We start from the raw sequence: 21,703 nt of genomic DNA, 5'->3' as shown, positions 1-21,703 counted from the left end.
ACAAAATTGCAAACTTTTTCATCATTATTACATTTGTTATGGTGATCTATGATCAGTGGTCTTTGATGTCACTGAAGAGTTCAACTTGCTGAACGCTCAGATGGTCGTTAGCATTTTTCAGCAATGAAGTATATCTTAATTAAGGTATGTACATTGGTTTTTATTTTTTATTTTTTTGGCCATGCCGCACGGCATGTGGGATCTTAGTTCCCTGACTAGGGATCAAGCCCATGCTCCCTGCAGCGGAAGCATGAAGCCCTAACCACTGGACCACCATGGAATTCTCTGTTTTTTAAAATATAACGGCTATTGCACACTTGATAGAGTAGTGTAATGGCTATTGCACACTTGATAGAGTAAACATAAATTTTACATGCACTGGGAAACCAAAAAAAATTTGTGTGACTCACTTTATTGCAACATTCACTTTATTGCAGTGGTCTCGAACTGAACCCACAATATGTCCAAGGTATGCCCGTGTATTACAGTTACAGTTTCCTGGAAATAGCATTTAACTGGGTCTCGAATTTTTTAACCAGTTTGACAGTTAAAAGCTATTAATTTGAGTGTTTACATCATTATATTTAACATAACTATCAATATTGTTGAGTTGAAATCTACCATTTCCTGAGTTATTTTCTATTGGTCTCATCTGTTCGTGGTTCATTTTTCGTCTTCTCCTGTCTTTTTCTGGAGTATTTTTTATTATTCTATTTTAGCCCTCTCATTGGGTTATTAGTTATATCCCTTTGGTTTCTGTGTGTTTTATCCAGGCAATTGCTCTGGAGTTTACGGTATTTCCTTTTCTAAACTTACCATGGTCTCCCTCCACACGTAATGTACACACCTTACAACAGTATACATATTCTTACGTATTCCTAAGTCTTCGCTCCCATCCTTTGGGTTACTGATGTCATACATTTTACTTCTACATATTATAAATTTCACAGTACATTGTTATTGTTTTTGCTTTAAACAACCCATTATCTTTTAAAGAAATTAAGAGATGTCATTTTAAAGAAATAAAAGAAAATATTACTCATTCACCCAAATATGTATCATTTCTAGAGCTCTTAATTTCTTTGGGTAGATCTAAATTTCCACACTTCTGCCTGAAGAATTTCCTTTTACATTTCTTGCAGTGTAGGTCTGGCTGGCAATGTATCCTCTTGAGTTTTTTTGTCTGAAAATATTTTCTCTTCATTTTTGAAAGATATTTTTGCTGGGTATATGACTTTTGTCTGTAAGCACTTAAAAAGATTTCATTCTATTGTATTGTGGGTAGGTACACAGAATTTCATTTGAGATACTGCCTCTAGATATTCTATTTGGTTTTTTTTTACATATACATTCCCATTTCTCTCCTCATATGTTCATGTTTTCTCTTAACATCCTTGAGCACAGGAAGCATATTTATAGTAACTGTTGTTGTTTGTTTTTAATTTATTTATTTTTGGCTGTGTTGGGCCTTCATTGCTATGGGTGGGCTTTTCTCTAGTTGCGGCGAGCGGGGGCTACTCTTCGCTGCGGTGTGCGTTCTCATTGTAGTGGTTTCTCTTGTTGCGGAGCACGGGTTCTAGGTGCACAGGCTTTAGTAGTTGTGGCACGAGGGCTCAACAGTTGTGGCTCACAGGCTTACTTGCTCCGCGGCATGTGGGATCTTCCCGGACCAGGGATCAAACCCGTCTCCCCTGCATTGGCAGGCGGATTCTCAACCACTGTGCCACCAGGGAAGCCCCTATAATAACTGTTTTAACATCCTTCTGTATTACTTTCATCACGTTTGTCATTTCTGGGTGTTTCTTTTGACTGATTTTTCTCCTCTTTATGAGTCATATTTTCATGCTTTCTCATATGTCTAGAAATTTTTTATTGTTTGCCAGACACAGTAAATTTTATATTGTTTAGTGCTGGATTTTGTTGAATTCCTTTAAAGATTCTTCTCTATCATTTTTACATTTATACTTACAACAATTACACAGACGACTCCAAAGTTCAAAAAAAGAGCACTGACTTAAGAGATAGACGTAGTTTCTAATTACCTTGGATAAGTCTCCTCCTCTAAGAAAGTTATCGGGGGAAAAAAAAAATCTTTATAGTCCATATCAAGTCTATTTCCAGGCCATAATGCCAAAATCTTGACAAACACAGTCCTTTAAATGTAGCCAAGAGATAGTACTTACCTGCAAAACATTTCTAAAGAAACTCATCTCACCCTAACTTTCAAAACCTGGCAGAGAAGACATAGCTGACTGGAGCCCATGTAAAAGTACACATCTTAAATCGTACCCTTTTTCATTCAGTAGTTTCTCCACTTCTGTAATGTAACACTCATCACAAATGGCAAGGTACTCCATCACCAGCTTTGCATCCTTCTTATACGCCTTGCCAATTGCTCCCTTATTAGGCTCAAACTGAACAACGTTGACTGTTTTGTATGAAGTAGTCAAGGAATACAAAACTACAGAACTGCCTTAGTATTTCGGGAAATGACCTTGAGGACAAGCCATCATCGACTTAAAACAACTATCAGTTCCCTATTGGTGTCCGAGATCCTCTACATGCTGATCTCCAGTGCAAGATGAAACAACTACCCACAAAATCATTCAGATAAACCTCAGTCAAAATAAGTAAACATCATCAAGAAAGACTTTTTCAAAGTTACAGTGAGATAAAGGGATATTATCTAATCAGCAGTATAACCCAATACATAGCATAATAACCTCTGAAAACAATTCATTCATTTCTCAAATGTCTCAACACGACAGGATCTATTTCCTGTCACTGGCCTAGCCCTTAGATCAGCTCACAATCTCACTGGCTGGTAAAAGAAGAAAACTTCTCCTCTGATGATCTACAGATCAAGTGAACTAAATTATTTCATCTACCATAAAAGGCACTCATCTTTTAATAGAGAAAGTATTCACCAGGCACCCTTTAATCAAAGAGCATGTATGTAGATGAAGGTGTGGGAAATGGCTGAGAAAAATTGGTCAACATCCTGAAAGACATACAGAGCATTTTTCTTTCAAGGACCAAACACTGAGTGGGCACATGTCAGATTACGAGTAAAGAGAATAGGAAAGGAGCAATGAGATGGGTAAGATAATAGGTTTAAATAAAGTGCCAAAACATCGCAGTTTATCCATAGAACAAGGTATAGACTTGGACTTATCCATTTCCAAGATGTTTACACTGTAGTCCTGAGCTGTTAAAGTGACCAGAAAGGATATGGGCTCTTTCAGAGGCTTCTCAGCTACGAGTGGGACTTTGGTGGCTCTCGCATGACAAGAAAGGTCATAACAGGAACGGTCAGCACATCCGACAATCTCAATCCAGCCCTAAGAAGACAATAGAGAGAAACATTTGTAAGTCACACAAGGTTCATTCACAAATGCATGCGGATTATAGGTTAACTCTTTCACATACTCAAGAATAATTCAATTATAGAATCTCCACTCAACTTTTATAAATGTTTGAAATGGGAATAGTTTTATACATCTGGTAGTAGCAGCAGCAGGTGGGAAGGCAAGGATTCACCAAAGGGATCAGCAACATGAGAAGAGGAGCTATTACAACAGAAATCATGACATTACAATAAAAGAGCAGCAGAAATAAGAACATGCTATTATGATGCTGTGGTGATGGTAAGTCTGAACATAGGTGACAAAGTTATGAAGGATAACATGTGTGTGGGGATATCACAGCATGCCCCGCACCTACGTCAGTCAGTTTCATAACTCTTCGCTGGAAGACTCTTATGAGAAATTACAAAGAAAATAATATAGTGTGTATGCATTTTTCTGAACCATTAAAAAGGAAAGAAAGGCGGTTCTCTGGTGGCCTAGTGGTTAGGATTCTGGGCTTTCACTGCTGGGGCCCGGGTTCAATCCCTGGTTGGGGAACTGAGATCCCTCAAGCCGCGCTGAGTGGCAAAAAAAAAAAAAATTTTAATTAAAAAAAAAAAAAAAGGAAAGAAAAAGAAAAATAATAGATTACGATGCATCACAAGAAGGAGGAAATGAATAGAGTGCTAACGCATCCCATCAGCCTTGAAGGGTAAACAGAATGGACAGAGGACAGATGCTCAAAGAGGAAAAAGGAACTTTTTCTATGTTGCTATTTCATTGTTTTAGTGACTTTCTCCCTCTAAAAAGTTTTGAAAAAACTGTTAAGTAGATTCTGAAGGGTGTATTTAAGTGTTAACACCCAATAATACAGCCAGCCCTCTGTATCTGTGGGTTCCGCATCTGCGAATTCAACCAACTGTGAATGAAAAATACTCAGAAAAAAAAATTCCGGAAAGTTCCAAAAAGCACAACTTAAATTTGCTGCAAATCTGGCAACTATTGGTGTAGCATTTACACTGTGTTCAGTATTCTAAGTAACCTAAAGATGATTTAAAGTATACGGGAGGATGTGCATAGGGTCTGTGCAGATACTAAGCCGTTTTATATAAGAGACTTGAGCATCCAGGATTTTGGTGTCCGTGGGGATTGTGGAACCAAGCCTCAGCAGACACCAAGGGATGACGGTATTCCCTCTGTATGAAGTGTCTACTGCTCTCAAAACTTGGCATCAGATAGCTGTACTAAACACACAGATCAGCTGGCCACAAATGTGGGCATTTGTGCTCAATTCAGTTTCCTACCCAACAAAAGAAAACTCAGTAAAGAACAGGTACTGTTTCGGTCACAGAATAAAACTTAATAACAGCATTACTACCACAGGGGTGGCAGGTTCCATTTCTTGTTAACGCCTAAGTTACTTTTCAAAAGCAAAGTGTTTTCAAAAATTCTTAAGAACCTGTTATTTGAATAAGTACAAAAGAGGTAAAAAGCTTAGTTAAGTAGATATCTAGTTAGTCCTTCTCATGAATACTTACTTTTGCCTTTAATCAAAAGAGTTTGGGAAAATTCAACCATCACAACTACTAAGCTTTCCAAGCACATGCTACCACATGGGGTACTTCAAATAAAGAGGCAAATATAAAACTCATATAAGCTCAGAAACCCCAACACTTAACAACAACAAAAAAATAGGAATTAAAGAAAAAAGCTTAAAAACATGTAACTTGATCATTTGACAGTCACTAAAGACGTCAACTAGTATATCTATGCTCTTAAACATATAAACTTGGGGCTTCCCTGGTGGCGCAGTGGTTGAGAATCTGCCTGCCAATGCAGGGGACATGGGTTCGAGCCCTGGTCTGGGAAGATCCCACATGCTGCGGAGCAACTCGGCCTGTGAGCCACAACTACTGAGCCTGCGCGTCTGGAGCCGTCTGGAGCCTGTGCTCCGCAACGGGAGAAGCCACGAGGGTGAGAGGCCCGCGCACCGCGATGAAGAGTGGCCCCCGCTTGCCGCAACTAGAGAAAGCCCTCGCACAGAAACGAAGACCTAACACAGCCAAAAATAAGTAAGTAAATAAATAAAAATTAAAAAACAAAAACATATAAACTTGCTCATTATCATTTACTAAAGATGTCAATGAATATATTTATGTACTGAAAGGTGACACTACAAAAACACGCCTAAGAATGGTAGACAACAACTTTGGGATCGTGCTTACCTCTGAGCAGAGAGAGGAAAAGGGTGGAACATTAGCTGTATCAGTAACTTTTTTATTAAAAAAAATAAAATATGAAGCACACAAAAAGAAAATATTAAAGGCTTTAAAGGAGTTCTCCCCTCTCTTTAAAAGTTTGTTACTTCGGAGCTTCTGGTCTTGTTTAGTCCAGTCTTCCAATGACCTTACACAAAACATTGTAGCCTAATCTCAAAGCTAGGCCCACATTTCTGTTTTTAAAATTTTTTCTTAATTCTTTAAAATTTAGGTATAATTAACATATAAGATTATATTAGTTTCAGGTGTACAACATAATGATTCGATATTTGTATATACTGCAAAATGATCACCACAATAAGTCTAGGTAACATCCGTCACCATACACAGTTACAATTTTTTTTCTTGTGATGAGAACATTTAAGACCTACTCTCTAAGCAAATTTCAAATACATAATACAGTACTATTAACTATAGTTACCATGCTGTACCTTACATCCTCAGGACTTATTAGGCTCACATTTTCTGATCTCTCATCCTTGAGGGTTTGGCCACAGTTCACAGTGACACTCAGGAAAGGATGAGCAGGAGTGCAGTAGGGTTTATGAAAGCAGTGTAGCACAATGGTTAAGAGCAGGGGCCTGGAGTCAGATAGCCCTGGTTCACATCCCAGCGCCACCACTCACTAGCTGTGAGACTCGGGCAAATTATCTAACCTCTCAGCACTTCAGTTTCCTCAGAAATAGAACCAATGCACAGAATTACTGTGAGGATTACATAAGATAATAATACACTTAGAACGGTATACAGCCCTTAACAGTTCCAAATATTAAATGAACAAACAAATGAAATGTAATCCAGGCCAGATTCAGAATCTAAATTGAGATAGCAAGAATTTGTGTCCAGGACTTCCCTGGTGGCACAGTGGCTAAGAATCCGCCTGCCAACACAGGGGACACGGGTTTGAGCCCTGGTCCAGGAAGATCCCACATGCCGCGGAGCAACTAAGCCCGTGTGCCACAACTACTGAGCCTGCACTCTAGAGCCCGTAAGCCACAACTACTGAGCCCACATGCCACAACTACTGAAGCCTGCGCACGCAGAGCCTGTGCTCCGCAACAAGAGAAGCCACCGCAATGAGAAGCCTGCGCACTGCAATGAAGAGTAGCCCCTGCTCACCGCAACTAGAGAAAAGCCCGCGAACAGCAACGAAGACCCAACGCAGCCAATAAATAAATAAAATAAAAAATAAATCTATAAAAAAGAAAAGAATTTGTGTCCAGATTAACTTGAAATCTTCTCATACAAAACAGAAAATAGTTTATTGGCTTAATTTGAAAATGAAAAGAAATTCCAGAAAATGTAATACATTTTGAAGTTAATGATCACCTACAATCCAAAAATAGTTACCACTATCATTTTAGCATATGTCAAGTAAGCTTGTGAAGAAAGTAAAGTAACAAGAAAAACCTAACAGATTCTTTCCTAATTCCACAAAGGAAAAAGAATATATTAAAAACAATATCAGTAACAGCCACTACAGGTATATGCATACCATTATGCATGTACACATGTGTATATGTTTGTAAAGCATATAAAATTATCTTGAATAGGGGTTGACAAACCAAGACTCATAGGCTAAGAATCGTTTTTAGATTTTTAAAGGGTTGTTAAACAAAAACAAAAAACAAAAACCCCCAACCAAGAAGAGAGGCAACAGAGACCCACAAAGCCTAAAATATTTACTATATTTACTAAAGAAAACATTTGTTCATGCCTGATTTAGAAAAGAGACATGAAACACTTCTGGGGAGCATACAATAGGAAGTTTCACTTTCTCCATAACACACTTAAGAGTTATTTTTTGCTTTCTGTTTTACAAAAAAGGGTCATCATTTTTTTAATGACTTTTATTTTTAATTTTAAAAAAATGTATCCATTAAAAGAAAGTCACTTTAGAAAGTAAAAAGTGAAACCAAGGACATGTGGGAACCACGGACTCCTGGGCTAAAGTCTCCATATGGGTGAGAAGCCTCCCTAGCACCAAATGAGGGAGACGCCAGAAGGCTCTTGGCCCCCTTGTTTTGGATGCCACCCTGTTCCCACTGCCACCAATGCAGGAAGCATCTCCTATATCCAAATGCCTTTCAATCTGAAGCTTCAGCACTAATGTTCATGTTTGAGGGTTGGGGGTGGGAAGGAACAGTGAAGAGGTAAACTGGAGGTCTTCTCTGAATTATTATTAAATATACAGAATTTGAGAAAAGGTAGTTCCTAAACAAGAGATCAGAATCTACTAGTCTATCCCCCAAATCTACCAAGTAACTCTCGAAACTAAGAGCACTATGACCTTCTTTCCTCAGCCTCACCACCACTTCCAACGTTTGCTGGGGTCCTTGTCAGGAAGAAGGCCACCCCATCTTAGCTGCACTCAGGGATATTACCAATCACACTGCCCACACCAGGAAAGGACACACCAGCACTGCCCCATCAGTGGCCTTCTCTCGCTCTCTCTCACTCTTACTCTCTCTGTAAAAGCCATCCAAGTCTACAAAGGGCTTCTGGGGCACAGGAGTAGCCCCCCACTTATGAGAGCGCAGGGGGGCAACTACTTTTTCCATTTAGCTCAGGAAGAGATCTTTTTTTTTCTTTTTGTTCCACTCTGACATGAAGCACACAAAGGGCAACTTTGATATCCATGCTTCTAGGTTAACAATGTGAAAATCACATGGTAAAACCCACTGCATTCTACTTACATAGGATGTTTTGGATTCGGCATCCCAACAGTCACAGGCATAATGGGCCATCTCATTCTCCATGTGCTGTCGGAAGCGGAGCTTATCTGGAGATACACCAACCTTCACGAGGTAGAGGTAGATGCGGCCAATGAAATAGCCTAATACTGAGTTGTTAATCACGCCCTAAAAATAAATGAATAAACAAATAAGTAGATAAATAGGCAAGCAGCATGCAAGCAAGCATAGAGGAACGAACAAAAACACAAACATTAATGCTTTTGAAGGCCAAGGTACCATTTTCCATTGAGTTATTCATCATCTAGTGTAAGCTAATTTATCCAGCTTTCAGAACAATCTTAGATACCCAAAATGTGATCTTGGCTATTTTCAAAAGGTTTAACTGTCAAGATAACAAGCAGATAATAATGGCGTCATTCAAAATCTTTCTACCATACTCACTGGGTCAGCAAAAATTCAGCCTAATACCTCATACCTTCTAAATCTACAGTGCTAAAAATGACATTCATAATAATGACCCTAAGGAATTATAAATATATTTCTTCTGAATTAGCAGAAGTCATAAGACATGTTGAGGGGATTTTAATGTACTCTTATCCAATGAAATTTGTGAATCCCATATAGTATATGTAATCTTATATTTTTAGTACAGAAGGATCTTAGAAATCATCTAGCCCCATCTCCTAGCCCCTGCAGGGCTCTTTTCTGCAAAACAACTGACAAGTTACCCCTTAGCCTCTACTTGAATATTTTCAGACAGGAAGCTCATTGTTCCCAGGGCAATTCATTCCACTATTAGGCAGCAGCTACTGTTGGAATGTTTTCACTCACTTATTTCTCCAAGCAAATAATTAGAGAAATTCTATTACATGCAAGGCCTTACCCCAACTGCTATGGGTAATGCAGAAGAGTTTAAAATCCAGAGGGCTTGCTTTCTGTGAGTCAAAATGTCCCCCCAAAAGTAGTATACACTGTTAAAAGTCAGATTGATGGGGCACAGTTCAAACCAAGAACTTTTTTCCAAGTGCTCTGCTAAACATATTTTTCACGTTAGCCCCAATGGTCCACAGAGTGGCGTGTTCAGGTAATTTCCTCCCACTATAATAATAGTGTGTAATAAATACTGTATAAAAACACATACTGTATCAAAATAAAATGACTGCCAAAATAAGATATTTTGTCATCCAGTACACAGAATTTGCTAAGTGCCGAAAACCTGGAATAGGCATAATCTAAATTAAGTTACCTGTGGAATCTTACCTGTTCAACAGCATCTCCGAGGCGCATTTTCCGAGCAGACTGTCCGCTGACCTGGGCTTTCGCTGAATACAAATACAGGTGGAGGTCTGCCACATTCTGGAACTTGGGATGGTCTTTCTCACTGGGATCTACAAAGTGCTCAATTTCTGCCATTGTGAATTCTCTGAAAGCCAAAATATAAGGGATAAAAGATGCACACTTCACTATAAAAAACAATAAACAAAAGCCATTATTTTCAACTTCATTCTACAATGATACAGAATGATATGGAAAATAGTTTTTAGAGAACAGATTGATACAGTTTTTTTAAAGTTAGGAGAACCTGAGTAAACATCAGACACACACAAAAAATGAGATACTGAATAATGGCTTCCGAATAAAATGATTTTTCCTTAAAGCATTAGCAAGTCTTTATAGATGTACACTAAATGAAGCTCCTAATATTTACTTTTCATAGAATGGGAAATTAAAAGTGCATTGAAATTATTCTTTAGCTTTTATAGCAGTGTGATTTCTTCCTTTTTCTTGCTCTGAACAAGTAAATGACTGATAATGGCACCATACAGCTGGTGTCTTTAGAGTAGCAGCTTCTCAAATAAAGTGTTATTCAAGGCAGAGGACATAGGCATGAATCGAAAAAGCTAACATCAAGCTAACTGCATAATGATGAAATAAGTAGGCACATAGTAATGGTTTCCCAAAGAGATTTCCCTGAATGGCAATTTAGTAGCTATTGGGTGGAAAAGAGTTTTAAGTTAATTTTAGGAGTCAAAATCAAATCTCTCTTCTTTAAAACACACACACAATTTACTAGTGCACTTTCATGATTATCTCAGATGCTTTAGAAGTAATGAAAAATTGCTTAAATGGTTCCTAAAAATACATGAAATGCATTGCGAAAGAGCTTTGATATTTTTTTCAATTTTATTTTTTAATGGTATCCCTTATTTGGTCCAGCAGCACCTATGTCTTGTCTTTCAACAGCTATCAAACATCTTCTGTGTGCATAGAAATATGAGAGAGAGAAGTATGATGTCTGTCCTCACACAGCTTCCAACTGGGATGACAGCAACACAACATCTAAAATGAAGGGCAGATCAAAATAAGGACCTTGTCCAGAATCCCCAAATAATCTGCTGCCAAAGTCTTTCCATCTGTTCTGTCAAATAATCCCAGCTCAAACACAGGAGATAGAAATCAACACTAATACTGATTGTATCAGCTGTCTGTTGTCTTTGAGTTCAGAGACTCTACCTGGAACTCTGGAGACATAAAATAGACATAGGACTAGAAGACAGAGCCAGCCAATCAAAATAAAATTTAATTTAAAAAAATTTCATATGAACAATCCAATGCTCCCAACCTAAACCAAAGGAAGCATAGCTATACAAAGACTTATCACCTGATAACTCTATGTCAAGAAGAAACACTAAACAAACAAGTCCTAGCCCTACCATGAAACAAAAGCCATGGGGATACAGACTCATGGAAGAATGAGTGGATTTCTAGCCAGGATCTTGCAGAGGCACATGACAGAACCAACCAAAATCCAGACGGAACACTTTGAACTGAAAGTGACCAAGGAATAAAATGTCAGGAAGCCCCAAGGGACTTTCCCCAGTTAACTCCTGGGATTGCTCCTCTGTTCTGAGCTGGTTTTCCTATTTACCACTTCTTATTCCACAGGCCCCAGGTTTTGCCTTACTTCACGATCCTTTATACTCATCCAACAGCTACACTACTTGATGTAAATCCTCTCCAAAACAGTGGCTTTAGACAAGCTCAGTCTCACACAGCTTCCTCAGTATTCTGAAAGCATGCGTGCAGACACTAGTGGGACAGAGGGGAAGCCCAGAAGCAAAACGAGAAAAGATACGAAGAAACCCAGACATTGAGAAATAAAACAGATTTAAGTCTGACAAGTTTTTCATTGTTACAACACCTAGTTAAAGTTTAGGACTACCTCTTCTCTCTGCAGCAAGGTCCAGGAGGGTCCTCCCCACTCCATTTCTCTAGGTTGTGCAAGCTCCTTCCTCATGAAGTCTCCCTTTTCTAGACCATTCAGCTGAAGGGACTATAGGCCTAAAGATACAGTCTGGTGAGAACATAGGAGCATTTCCTCAGAGGGTGTCATGGGGACTAACAAGATTAGGCAGGTGCTTTGATGTAGAGTCACAGGCTGGGATATGCTATGACTGACGCCTGTAATTACAGCAAGTAAGAAAAGAAGAGAGGAAATGGGTGGGCCACTGGGGCTGTGGAAAATAGTTCTGGAGTCTAAGAAAGTTAAGTTTACCTACATATCCCATTTTTATATCGAATTTATTACCTTAAGAGATGATATCAGTAAGAAAATGTAGAGAAATCTCAAAAAACGTAAGTCATAAATAGCTAAGTCATAATAAGTTTCTAAAGAAAAACGTAACTCAGAAGCGCCAGGATGCCTTCCCGCACATTCTGGATACACCTGACAAAGGGAGGTTATTAGAATAGAGACAAGAGAGCATCTGAACTAGCATAGATAGTGGTAAGCTTGCTAGCTGGACGCTGTCATAAAGGTGCCCCAAATATCTGGAGGAACGCCATCTGGCTGCTGAAACACCCTCACCCCAATACCAGCAATGCCATCTGCCCTGGACACCTAGAATGGCCCTCCTGCCCTAACCATCACCTCCTTCCTCCCCACATCACCCTACACTCATCTATACCACCACTGCCAGAGAATGCCTCGGTGTAGACAATCAAGATCTTGCCATCCTCAAAACATAAGATGAACAAGGAGAAAAGATCATTTTGGATCAGATGTGAAACTTCAGCTATTCTTCACCCTCCTTCCTTTCCCTTCAAGTCCACTTCAGTCACTCAAAACTGTCCGTCATCCCAGAGATTACATTTGGAGGTAACAAACAAACAGCAAGTATATAATCATGTTAAAACAGCAAGTATATAATCATGTTAAAACAGCAAGCTTTTGTTTCCACTTCAATGCCAAAATCATTTACTAATTTCACCAGAAGAATAACATGGGCAGTACCTGACTCGGATCAGTCCAGATCGAGGGGAGATCTCATTTCTGAAAGAATTTCCAATCTGGGCAGCAGCAAAAGGCAACCTTCCTTGGTTGAATTCCAAAAGTCGTTTGAAATTCAGGAAAATCCCCTGTGCAGTTTCTGGTCTCAAGTATCTGGAAATATAAACAAATCAGTCTGTTATAAAGGAGGAAATTATGTTTTCCAATAAATCTGAAATTCTAGATACAAATCCTAAAAGTCCTAAATATACTATCTTCACACAAAGCTGTATGGGCCTTAAAAAAAAAAAAAAAAAAAGTTTTAGAAATAGAAATTTTCCTCAGTAGCAAACATCCTCAAACAGGTAATAGAGAAGGTATCAGGTGATTGGCATGGCAATACCACTGTTAGACATGTCATTTAATTTCATCACTCCAGTGAATCACACATGACCTCTCTTACAATATCTCTAAAACCTCTGATATTCTCCTGACTAATCATTTACTTTGGAGGCAGATGACAATTTTAGATCCTTTTGAAAATAAAGTAAGTATACCTCTGCTGTTAACCCACACATTAAAGCATAACTGTGGAGCTAAAAAGAAGCCGGTACGGGCTGACATTTAACATTAGAGCTCACTCATCACAATCATCACACCATGGCAGGCAATTTTCAGGGTTTTTCATATCATCTTCTTCTTTGTACCCAGAGACACAAAGAAATAGAGAAGTCCAGAATGATCGACACTTTGTGGTACTTTATATCTTCAGCCAGAGGCCTCTTCTGTATTTCTCCACATTTTAAAAAGTTACCGTCACTCAAATACACCCTGATAGCCATTGTTTTCTTCTCAATTTCACAGACAATATTCTGGGCAAAACATCACATAAGAAAGCGCTCCCAACAGCCTACTTCAAAAGAAACGTTTTATGAAAACAACTTTAAAGTAAAGAAAAATTAAAATTTTACTCTCGTCTCACTCTTCTCTTCAACAACTCTTTTCATTTTGTGGTTTTTATCCAAATATAAGTATAGTTACAGTTAATATGTATATTTATTAAGTAGAATGTACTAAATTATACTTTATACTTTTCTATTTTCTAAAAATATCGTAAAATTTTCTCATATTTAACAGTTACAGAGTATTCTACTAAAATAACCTACTTTACTATAATTTATTTAACCATCCTGAAATTATGGGATAAATAGGTTATTTCTACTTTTCATTTATACACTCTTGATAAGTATAGCTTCCTTTCCTTTTGAGTTATTTCCTTAGATAAACTCACAGGAGTGGGGAGGCAGGTCAGAGGGCATGGCCCATTTTATGACTCTCTGTATGTATTGCCGAAATGAAAGGTTCACCCTTGGCCTCTTTCCACAAAATATCCTAAATCAACCCACTGTCTTATTAAAATAATTCCAATAATACATCCTGTCACAATTAATTTTTATTATTCTTTAGTTTCTATTCCAGGAAATATGATCTATCTAGCTTCATCTAGCAAAACCCATCCTCTTACCCTAAAATGAGACCATGAGAAAAACATCTGAAGCTATGAAATGGAATACTTTGACTAAGTTTGTTAACAATGGACAAGGAATCTGGACATACAGATTCTTCTTCTGAATCATATTGTAAACTGTTCAGGTTTTCTTTATTCTATCTGTGAAAACCACACTTTAGCTTGAATCAACAAGCTAAACGTATCCTGTCCAACATGGTAGGTCACTAGTCACATGTCTATTTAAATTTAAATTCTTAAAATTAAATAAATTTAGAAATTCAGTTCCTCAGAAGCACTAGCCCCATTTCAAGTGCACAACAGCCCCATGTGGCTAGTGGCTACCATATTGGACAGCACAGATTATAGAATATTTCCACCACTGCAGAAAGCTCCATTGGGCAGTGCTGATCTACAACAAATGGTTTCTAAAGTCTCCTTCGACAGTAAGTTCAACGTCTTTCAAAATCATTCTCCAACCCTCTCTCCTGCCCTATGCAGCTATAACTACAAGATGTGATGATCACAGACTTCTGTGTTTATTTTATGACCAAAAAAAAAATCATCATATATGCTAAAAAAAAAAAAAACCTATATTCAGAAAGAATTAGAAGAAATAAAATTTAAGAATACATCTGTCATTATTTCTCCTTAATATATTTGTCTACACTTTCTACAAATCACTTTTCAAACATTTTCCTTCATGGCTGATATTGATATTTACCTTTTATTACAAGTAATTTTAATAACTTCATTACATAAACAATAAGTGATACATACCCAGGCATGTTTCCTCCAGGCCCAATGAAGGTCTTGAACATTAAGTTAAAAGGCACTGGAGGGGAAAGATCATTTCCAGTAGTGGGGGATTTTACATTATAGTTCACGAAAAGATCCCCCAGTTCTTGCTGTCCATAGTTATCGAGCTGAAGAATACATCAAGAAAATGATTAGTGTAAAAGACAGAAAAAACAAGGCATACAGTAAAGTATTATATATAAAACCCCATCCATCATTAAAATTCACCCAAAATAAAAACATCAGAATTAACCTAACCTTCAAGATATTTACATTAAACCCATAAACAGTTTATACTCTTTCCATTTACCAACAGAGAAATGGAGTATCTTTCTGGGACCGACCTAAAATTCACACACGTACCATTGAAAGATACAAAGGTACAATGAAAGATAAGGTAAAATACCTCTTGTTGAATTATGATAGTTACTGGTTGGCAAGAATCTGAATCACATAAATAAGTTTTCACAGTTGAATTTTACTACTCTGTATACTTAAGAGCCAGGTGCACTTCCCTGTCTATTAATTAAATGTGCATGTAACTTTCCTTTCCCACCAGATATTAAGTTCCTTGAAGGTAGAAGCTGTGTCGTATTCACTTCTGCATTTTCCAGGGCACTGCACATCCTATACATTGATGATCAATGCCAAACCCTCTAAAATGATATATGAGCTCCAATTCAAAAACTTCAAATGACTATGACAAACCATCTAATAGTAAAGAATATTTAAAACTTAAAAAAAAAAATTCTAATAGAAATAAAATAATTAGATAAATCAACTAATGAGTGATGGCATGTGGGGTCAGAAAAACCAGGGTAAATCACCCAACTCCACCGCTTATGGGTTGTGTGATTCAGGATCAAGTTCCAACCTAATCTCTCTGAGCCTCAGTTTGCTTATCTGTAAAATGGGGAGAACAGATTCTACCTCACTTCTTAACCACAGAGGGTGAATCAATGCCTTTTATTTTATTTTTTTAATTTTTATTTATCTATTTATTTTTGGTTGTGCTGGGCCTTCATTGCTGCGCACAGGCTTTCTCTAGTTGCGGCGAGCGGGGAGCTACTCTTAGTTGCGGTGCGCAGGCTTCTCATTGCCGTGGCTTCTCTTGTTGCAGAGCATAGGCTCTAGGCGTGCAGGCTTCAGCAGTTGTGGCACATGGGCTTCAGTAGTTGTGGCTCACGGGCTCTAGAGCGCAGGCTCAGCTGTTGTGGCACATGGGGCTTAGTTGCTCCGCAGCATGTGGGATCTTACCGGACCACGGCTCGAACCCATGTCCCCTGCATTGGCAGGTGGATTCTTAACCACTGCACCACCAGGGAAGTCCGCCAATGCCCTTTTTTTTTTTTAATTTTTTTTTTTAAGTTTATTATTTATTTTTGACTGCATTGGGTCTTTGTTGCTGTGTGCAGCTTTCTCTAGTTGCGGCGAGGAGGGGCTACTCTTCGTTGCAATGGGCGGGCTTCTCATTGCGATGGCTTCTCTTGTTGCGGAGCACGGGCTCTAGGCGCGTGGGCTTCAGTAGTTGTGGCTCGCGAGCTCTAGAGCGCAGGCTCAGTAATTGCTCCGCAGCATATGCTCCCAGAACAGGGCTCGAACCCGTGTCCCCTGCATTGGCAGGTGGATTCTTAACCACTGCGCCACCAGGGAAGCCCCCTCAATGCCTTTTAGATAAACTATCATGCTTCATAAAGCTAACAAGGAGTCACAGGCACTAACAGGTCCAGAAAATGCCATTATGTGCTGAAGCAACAGATGCGCCTCTGGCCAGGGAATCCACTGGGGCCATTTCTGAGTATCAGGCCATTTCCATGGGTTCCTAACTTTTCACTAAAGATTAAACTGACAGCTATATACAACTGACCCTTGAACAACACATAAAACTTATAGCTGGCCCTCTGTAACCGCAGTTTCCCTGCATCTGCAGATTCAATCAACCACAAACCGTGTAGTACTGTAGTATTTGCTACTGAAGAATAGCAGAGTGTAAGTGGGCCTGCACAGTTCAAACCCACCTTGTTCAAGGGTCAACAAATGATACAATATGGCAAATCAAAACCCAAACTGTTCTCCTGGAACACGTATCTGAGATGAAACAGAAAGTGCTCAAACCATAAATTATGACTTAACAAAACAACTAATTACTTCCTGTTTCTGACAATTTATTTGGAAATGAACGAAACTGTTAAGATCAAAGACATGTGCACACAAAACCTTAATAAGTCTAAAATTCTGAATGGGAAACAGAATAATTTAAGGGTAATTTGAGGTGCTTTTCATTTCTTCTTTCTTATAAAGGTCATGCCTTTGGAAAAGGAAGGAAATGAGAAATGAGGGTGTGGCTATAACAGTATCAAAGAACAAGAATTGATTTTCTAAACCATGAGTAACAACACTAAAGCAATGAGCTTCAAGCAAGGGATAAAATATACTTCACAAGGTTCAGAATAAATTGGCAGATGAGTCAATAGCCAGATTAAGAGGTTTTTCAATTTAAATGAGGAAGGAGAAAATTTCTCAGCTAATGTTGGAAAGCTAGATACCACAGAGGAAAATCAGCATGTTTAAAAAAATTAGGGCAACAGTGGAGAAGTATCCAGTAATTTTCATGAGAGAAAAGCAGAGTTAGAGTCCTACATTCAGCCTCATTTATATACCAATGTAAAGAAAAAATATATAAACACGGCACTGGTTGTTGTTTTCTTTTATCCAAGGAAGTAAAAAAAATCTAAGAGGTGAGCCCTGGTGGACCTCATGATCAAACATGGTGCTGGAGAAATGTACTTTGCTTAAAAGGATGGATGAGGTGAGAAATCAGCAACATTCACATACAGGCATGTTCAACTTCCTAGGGCAAGGGTGTGCAGTTTTCATCATATTTTTAACATAGTATGTGACCTAAAAAAAGGATAAGAACTACTTCTGATATAGAAGGTACTTCTGCACTTGGTAAAAGTCAGAATAGATGATCTCAATGCCTTTCCTAAAACTTGTCAACTTCAATACAAATTATAAAACTAAAGGTCTACAGGAAAAGCAGGGGCCTGCTCCATCAGGTTCTAAAAAGAATAGCACGTAGTCAGGGACAGTGCAACCAGAAGCAGATCAAGTGGCTGATGAGACAGTGCTCATGTCGATATCTGCCCTAAATCTCCACACTGAACGCTATCCATCATTAGACACTGTCCTGGTTTTTGCTGTTAAATCCAGAAAACTGGTTTCCGAGGAGAGAGAACTAATTTCATGCCTATTTACATTGACTTGCTAGTTTGACAGAAATAAAGGTTAGCCACAAAAGGTTGACAAAGGAAATAAAAATGCAAAAAGAGATGATATGAGGGACAGAAGGTAAACTCTCCTTTTTCACTATTGTGACCAGGTCAGCAGAATATGGAATTCAACAGTTATCAAATGCTGAAAGACAGACAGCACCTACCTGGGTTATTGTGATCTCTCAAGTACTCACCTGGGCCAAGACACTTTCCATCTCTGATTTCTTCTCAGCAGAACACTTCTTATCAGACATCAATTTCTGTAAATGAGCTATAAGAACAACAGTGTTAGTACATGTCAATTTCAATCAATGGGAAAAAGGACAATGTACTTTTGAGTTTCAATGTTGGGCAGGTAAAAAAACGAACCCAAGGATAATGTTCTTAATTTATATGAATCCCATGGTTGATTTTACAGGGACAGTCACGATATTGTCTTGATTCTTTCCATGACTTAGAACTTCTAATTATCTGTATATAACTTTTTTTTTCAATAAGGGTCTTGTTCTGTATACTTAAGATCTGTGCACTTTACTCTTTATATGTTATGTCCCAAGAAAAAATTTAAAAACTTGAGAGAAAAGTTTAATCCAAACCCTTTGTTTTGATCAATCCTACTTGAAAGGTTATTTATCTGAGATGAAGAACCATACCTTTCAATAGATGGTCAGCACGAAAACACTCTCCATTTTTTACATCTTTCACCATGAAGTCAGCAAATTTGTCTACATGGCCAGAAGTCCTAAGTTAATAAATGCCAAGCCAATTAGTCATTTTCATACAAATTAACACATAAATTTTACCTTATAAGACAATCTCCCTTCTATATATTTATCCAAAGTTTACATCTGTATATCTGAAAGATGGAAGCTCCCATATCTATTATGATATATCCCATGGTAGATAAAAATGTACACCAAAGAAAATTCTTCCTCAAATCTATTCCCACCCTCTCCCCAACTTCTTCCTCCCCTTAGGAATAAAAATACTAACTAGATTACACTTTTCCACAAATTGTCATAAAGTCTGTGCTACTTTGCAGAATCAATAAATCCATGCCTATCCCATTATTATTACTGATCTAAGCAAAGGCCAAAACCATGGGGAATTTGACTAGCCAAGACTTTGTGATAACTCAGTATAGACACTGAACCTTAAGGAAAGAGTTTTCTGGCACTGAAACCTGGTTGGACACTGGCATTCTCTCTGGACAGCTATTAGTGGGGCAAGTAGCTAAAGAATAGGCTGTCCTGATCCCTCATCAAGAATTCAACTTGTTTTAATTGGCTGAAATTATTAAGAGAGAGCCTAAACTATACAAATAGCGAAAATTAGCTCTTTAACAGGCAACATTAGATGAATGAAGTGATGAGATACAAAATGTAAGAATTCCTCTTTCAGTTTCGTATTTGAGAAATCCTGACCTGCTTTCAACAATGTTGGTAGGAATAATCTAAATTTCTGCATTGAAGCATCAATACAAATAGTAGCATTTGATTTAAAATACATATACACCTTTGCCCAGAGCTTCTATGAATTTATACTAAGGAAATAATCAGGATATACATAAAAATTCATCTATTGGGATGTTCAATGTAATCAAACATCAGAAACAACTTAAATGCCTACACTCATGCACTAGTTAGGTAAATTATGGCACATCCATAAAAGAGAATACTATTCTGTCATTAAAAATACTTTAGAAGAATACTTAATGACATAATGTTCACCTATATTATGTGAAAAAAAGCACTGTGCTACTAAATGCATATGAACTTAAAAAGACAGAAAGGATAAATACAACATTTTTAACATGGCTACCTGTGGGCAATAAGTATATATTTTCTTTGTTTTTCTTTATTTTCCAGATTTTCACAATGAACAGGGGTAGTTTTTTGAATCAAAAAGTTACTTAAGTATGCATATTAAAGAATGTCAACCCTCAAAGTAAAGACCTTACTTTAAAACTGGCTCAGGGGTGAGCATGGTGCAATCAATCTCCAGAATCTGTTCCTCTTGGATAAAGTGCTGCCTCCAGGTCTGAATAATATTGTTTTTCAAAGCACATCCAACTGGCCCAAAATCATAGAGACCACTAACACCTGCAAAATATGAGAGGAAAACGGGTACTCTACCTTGTCACTCTGAACGAATCAAAGCAAGCAGACGTGAGAAACTGATACTTGTAAGACTTCACATACTCCCTAAAAATGTGTTCAAGACAACACTTCAAATCCCTTAATACTGAAGCGCCTTATTTCCAGCTAGCTGACAGAAGTAAAACTAAAATGGTCTTACTCCATTAACTGCAGTATTTCCATATTTGAAATTTCAAGTAGGATTAGCAAAAAACTAAAAACAAAATTCCTCCATATGTAAGAAACAAAATGAAAAAGCAAATTATAGTTTTCTGCCATAGAAATTAGAAAATAATTTGCTGCATCAGCTGAATAACAGTGATCTCAAATTTTAGCACCCAATTCTCTAATTTATTCTTGGGTATTTGAGCCACTATTTAAACCTCAAGAAGTTAAACATTTAGAGATCTGCTCAGACTAAAACTCAAATCAAGCTTCAGTGGCAAAGTACTGAAAGTCTAATATTGTTGCAGTAATCTCTGTTAACTATGAAAAATATCAGTGAATTATACTGGTCTACATAAATTCATATAGTGTTCAGAAAGATGTAGAGATTTATCTGCATAGCCATGAAGAATGTTTTCTCCTGGCAGTTGCCATAATGAATAATCTAGAAACTATGGTTTACCACTGCCCTTGTGGGGAGCGGCACAGTACAGTCAGCCAGTGCTAGAATGGCCCTCTACTGCTCTCAGGTCTTCACTGGCATTTTAAGAAGGGTCTGATATGTACATGGACACATCAAACACTTAATATCTGGGCCTCTCCAAATTCCCTAAGTCTTAATGGAAAAATGCTATCTCCAAAAATAAATAGGGTTGAGGGAAATAAGAACTGATATCATGCCAAATGAATGACTCTAAACAAATGAAAGCAAGATATCTATCCTCTGCTTTGTGTGACCTGAAACTATTAGATATCAAGCAAGCTGTGGTTTTGATTTAAGAAGAATATTAAAGCCACTAACAATACAATTTTTCTTTCTCTCATTAATCCCCTACCTCCATAAATAGCAAAAGCTTGATCATAGAAGAACCTCCTCTTCAGGGTATCTTCCATTTTTGCTCTGTCCACAACATCATCTTTGGGCTGTAACGCTAGCTCCTGTAAGGGATTTTTAAAGAGAAAATATGTGATTGAACGAGTGAGTGGGAATTTCAATTTATACATGTGAATTTATTTTATTCCTCAGCAGAATTCAGTATAAAATTTATCAGACAAGATTTTGATACCCTTAAAACAATAGAAACCTTAAGGTTTTTTCCCCTTTGAGTTACAGAAAAGATACTTTTAGTTAATTATTTAGGAAAGTATACGATCATTTCCAAGATTACAAGACTAAGCTTACTTAGATACAGATACTGATAAGCAATATCTGAATTTTTAGTGGATC

The 21,703-nt window shown here is 37.8% G+C and overlaps 1 protein-coding gene across 1 annotated transcript in view; it reads right to left on the bottom strand.

The window, feature by feature from the left end:
• GARS1 (glycyl-tRNA synthetase 1) overlaps positions 1–21,703 on the bottom strand; it is a 38,848-nt gene that overhangs the window by 9,321 nt on the left and 7,824 nt on the right. The window contains exons 3-12 of the mRNA XM_082472206.1: positions 21,312–21,414; positions 20,133–20,274; positions 18,826–18,914; positions 18,367–18,443; positions 14,880–15,025; positions 12,617–12,766; positions 9,583–9,745; positions 8,323–8,487; positions 3,197–3,341; positions 2,290–2,428 (exon numbers count right to left, since the gene is read on the bottom strand). Of these exons, the coding sequence (XP_082328332.1) occupies positions 2,290–2,428; positions 3,197–3,341; positions 8,323–8,487; positions 9,583–9,745; positions 12,617–12,766; positions 14,880–15,025; positions 18,367–18,443; positions 18,826–18,914; positions 20,133–20,274; positions 21,312–21,414 (1,319 nt within the window). The remainder of the gene's footprint in view (positions 1–2,289; positions 2,429–3,196; positions 3,342–8,322; positions 8,488–9,582; positions 9,746–12,616; positions 12,767–14,879; positions 15,026–18,366; positions 18,444–18,825; positions 18,915–20,132; positions 20,275–21,311; positions 21,415–21,703) is intronic.

The sequence above is a fragment of the Balaenoptera physalus genome (genome assembly GCF_965194825.1).
Source record: "Balaenoptera physalus genome assembly, chromosome: 8".
In the NCBI taxonomy this organism is placed as follows: Eukaryota; Metazoa; Chordata; class Mammalia; order Artiodactyla; family Balaenopteridae; genus Balaenoptera; species Balaenoptera physalus.
The sequence above is the reverse complement of the archived record's forward strand: the minus strand, read 5'-3'. Positions and strand labels throughout refer to the sequence as shown.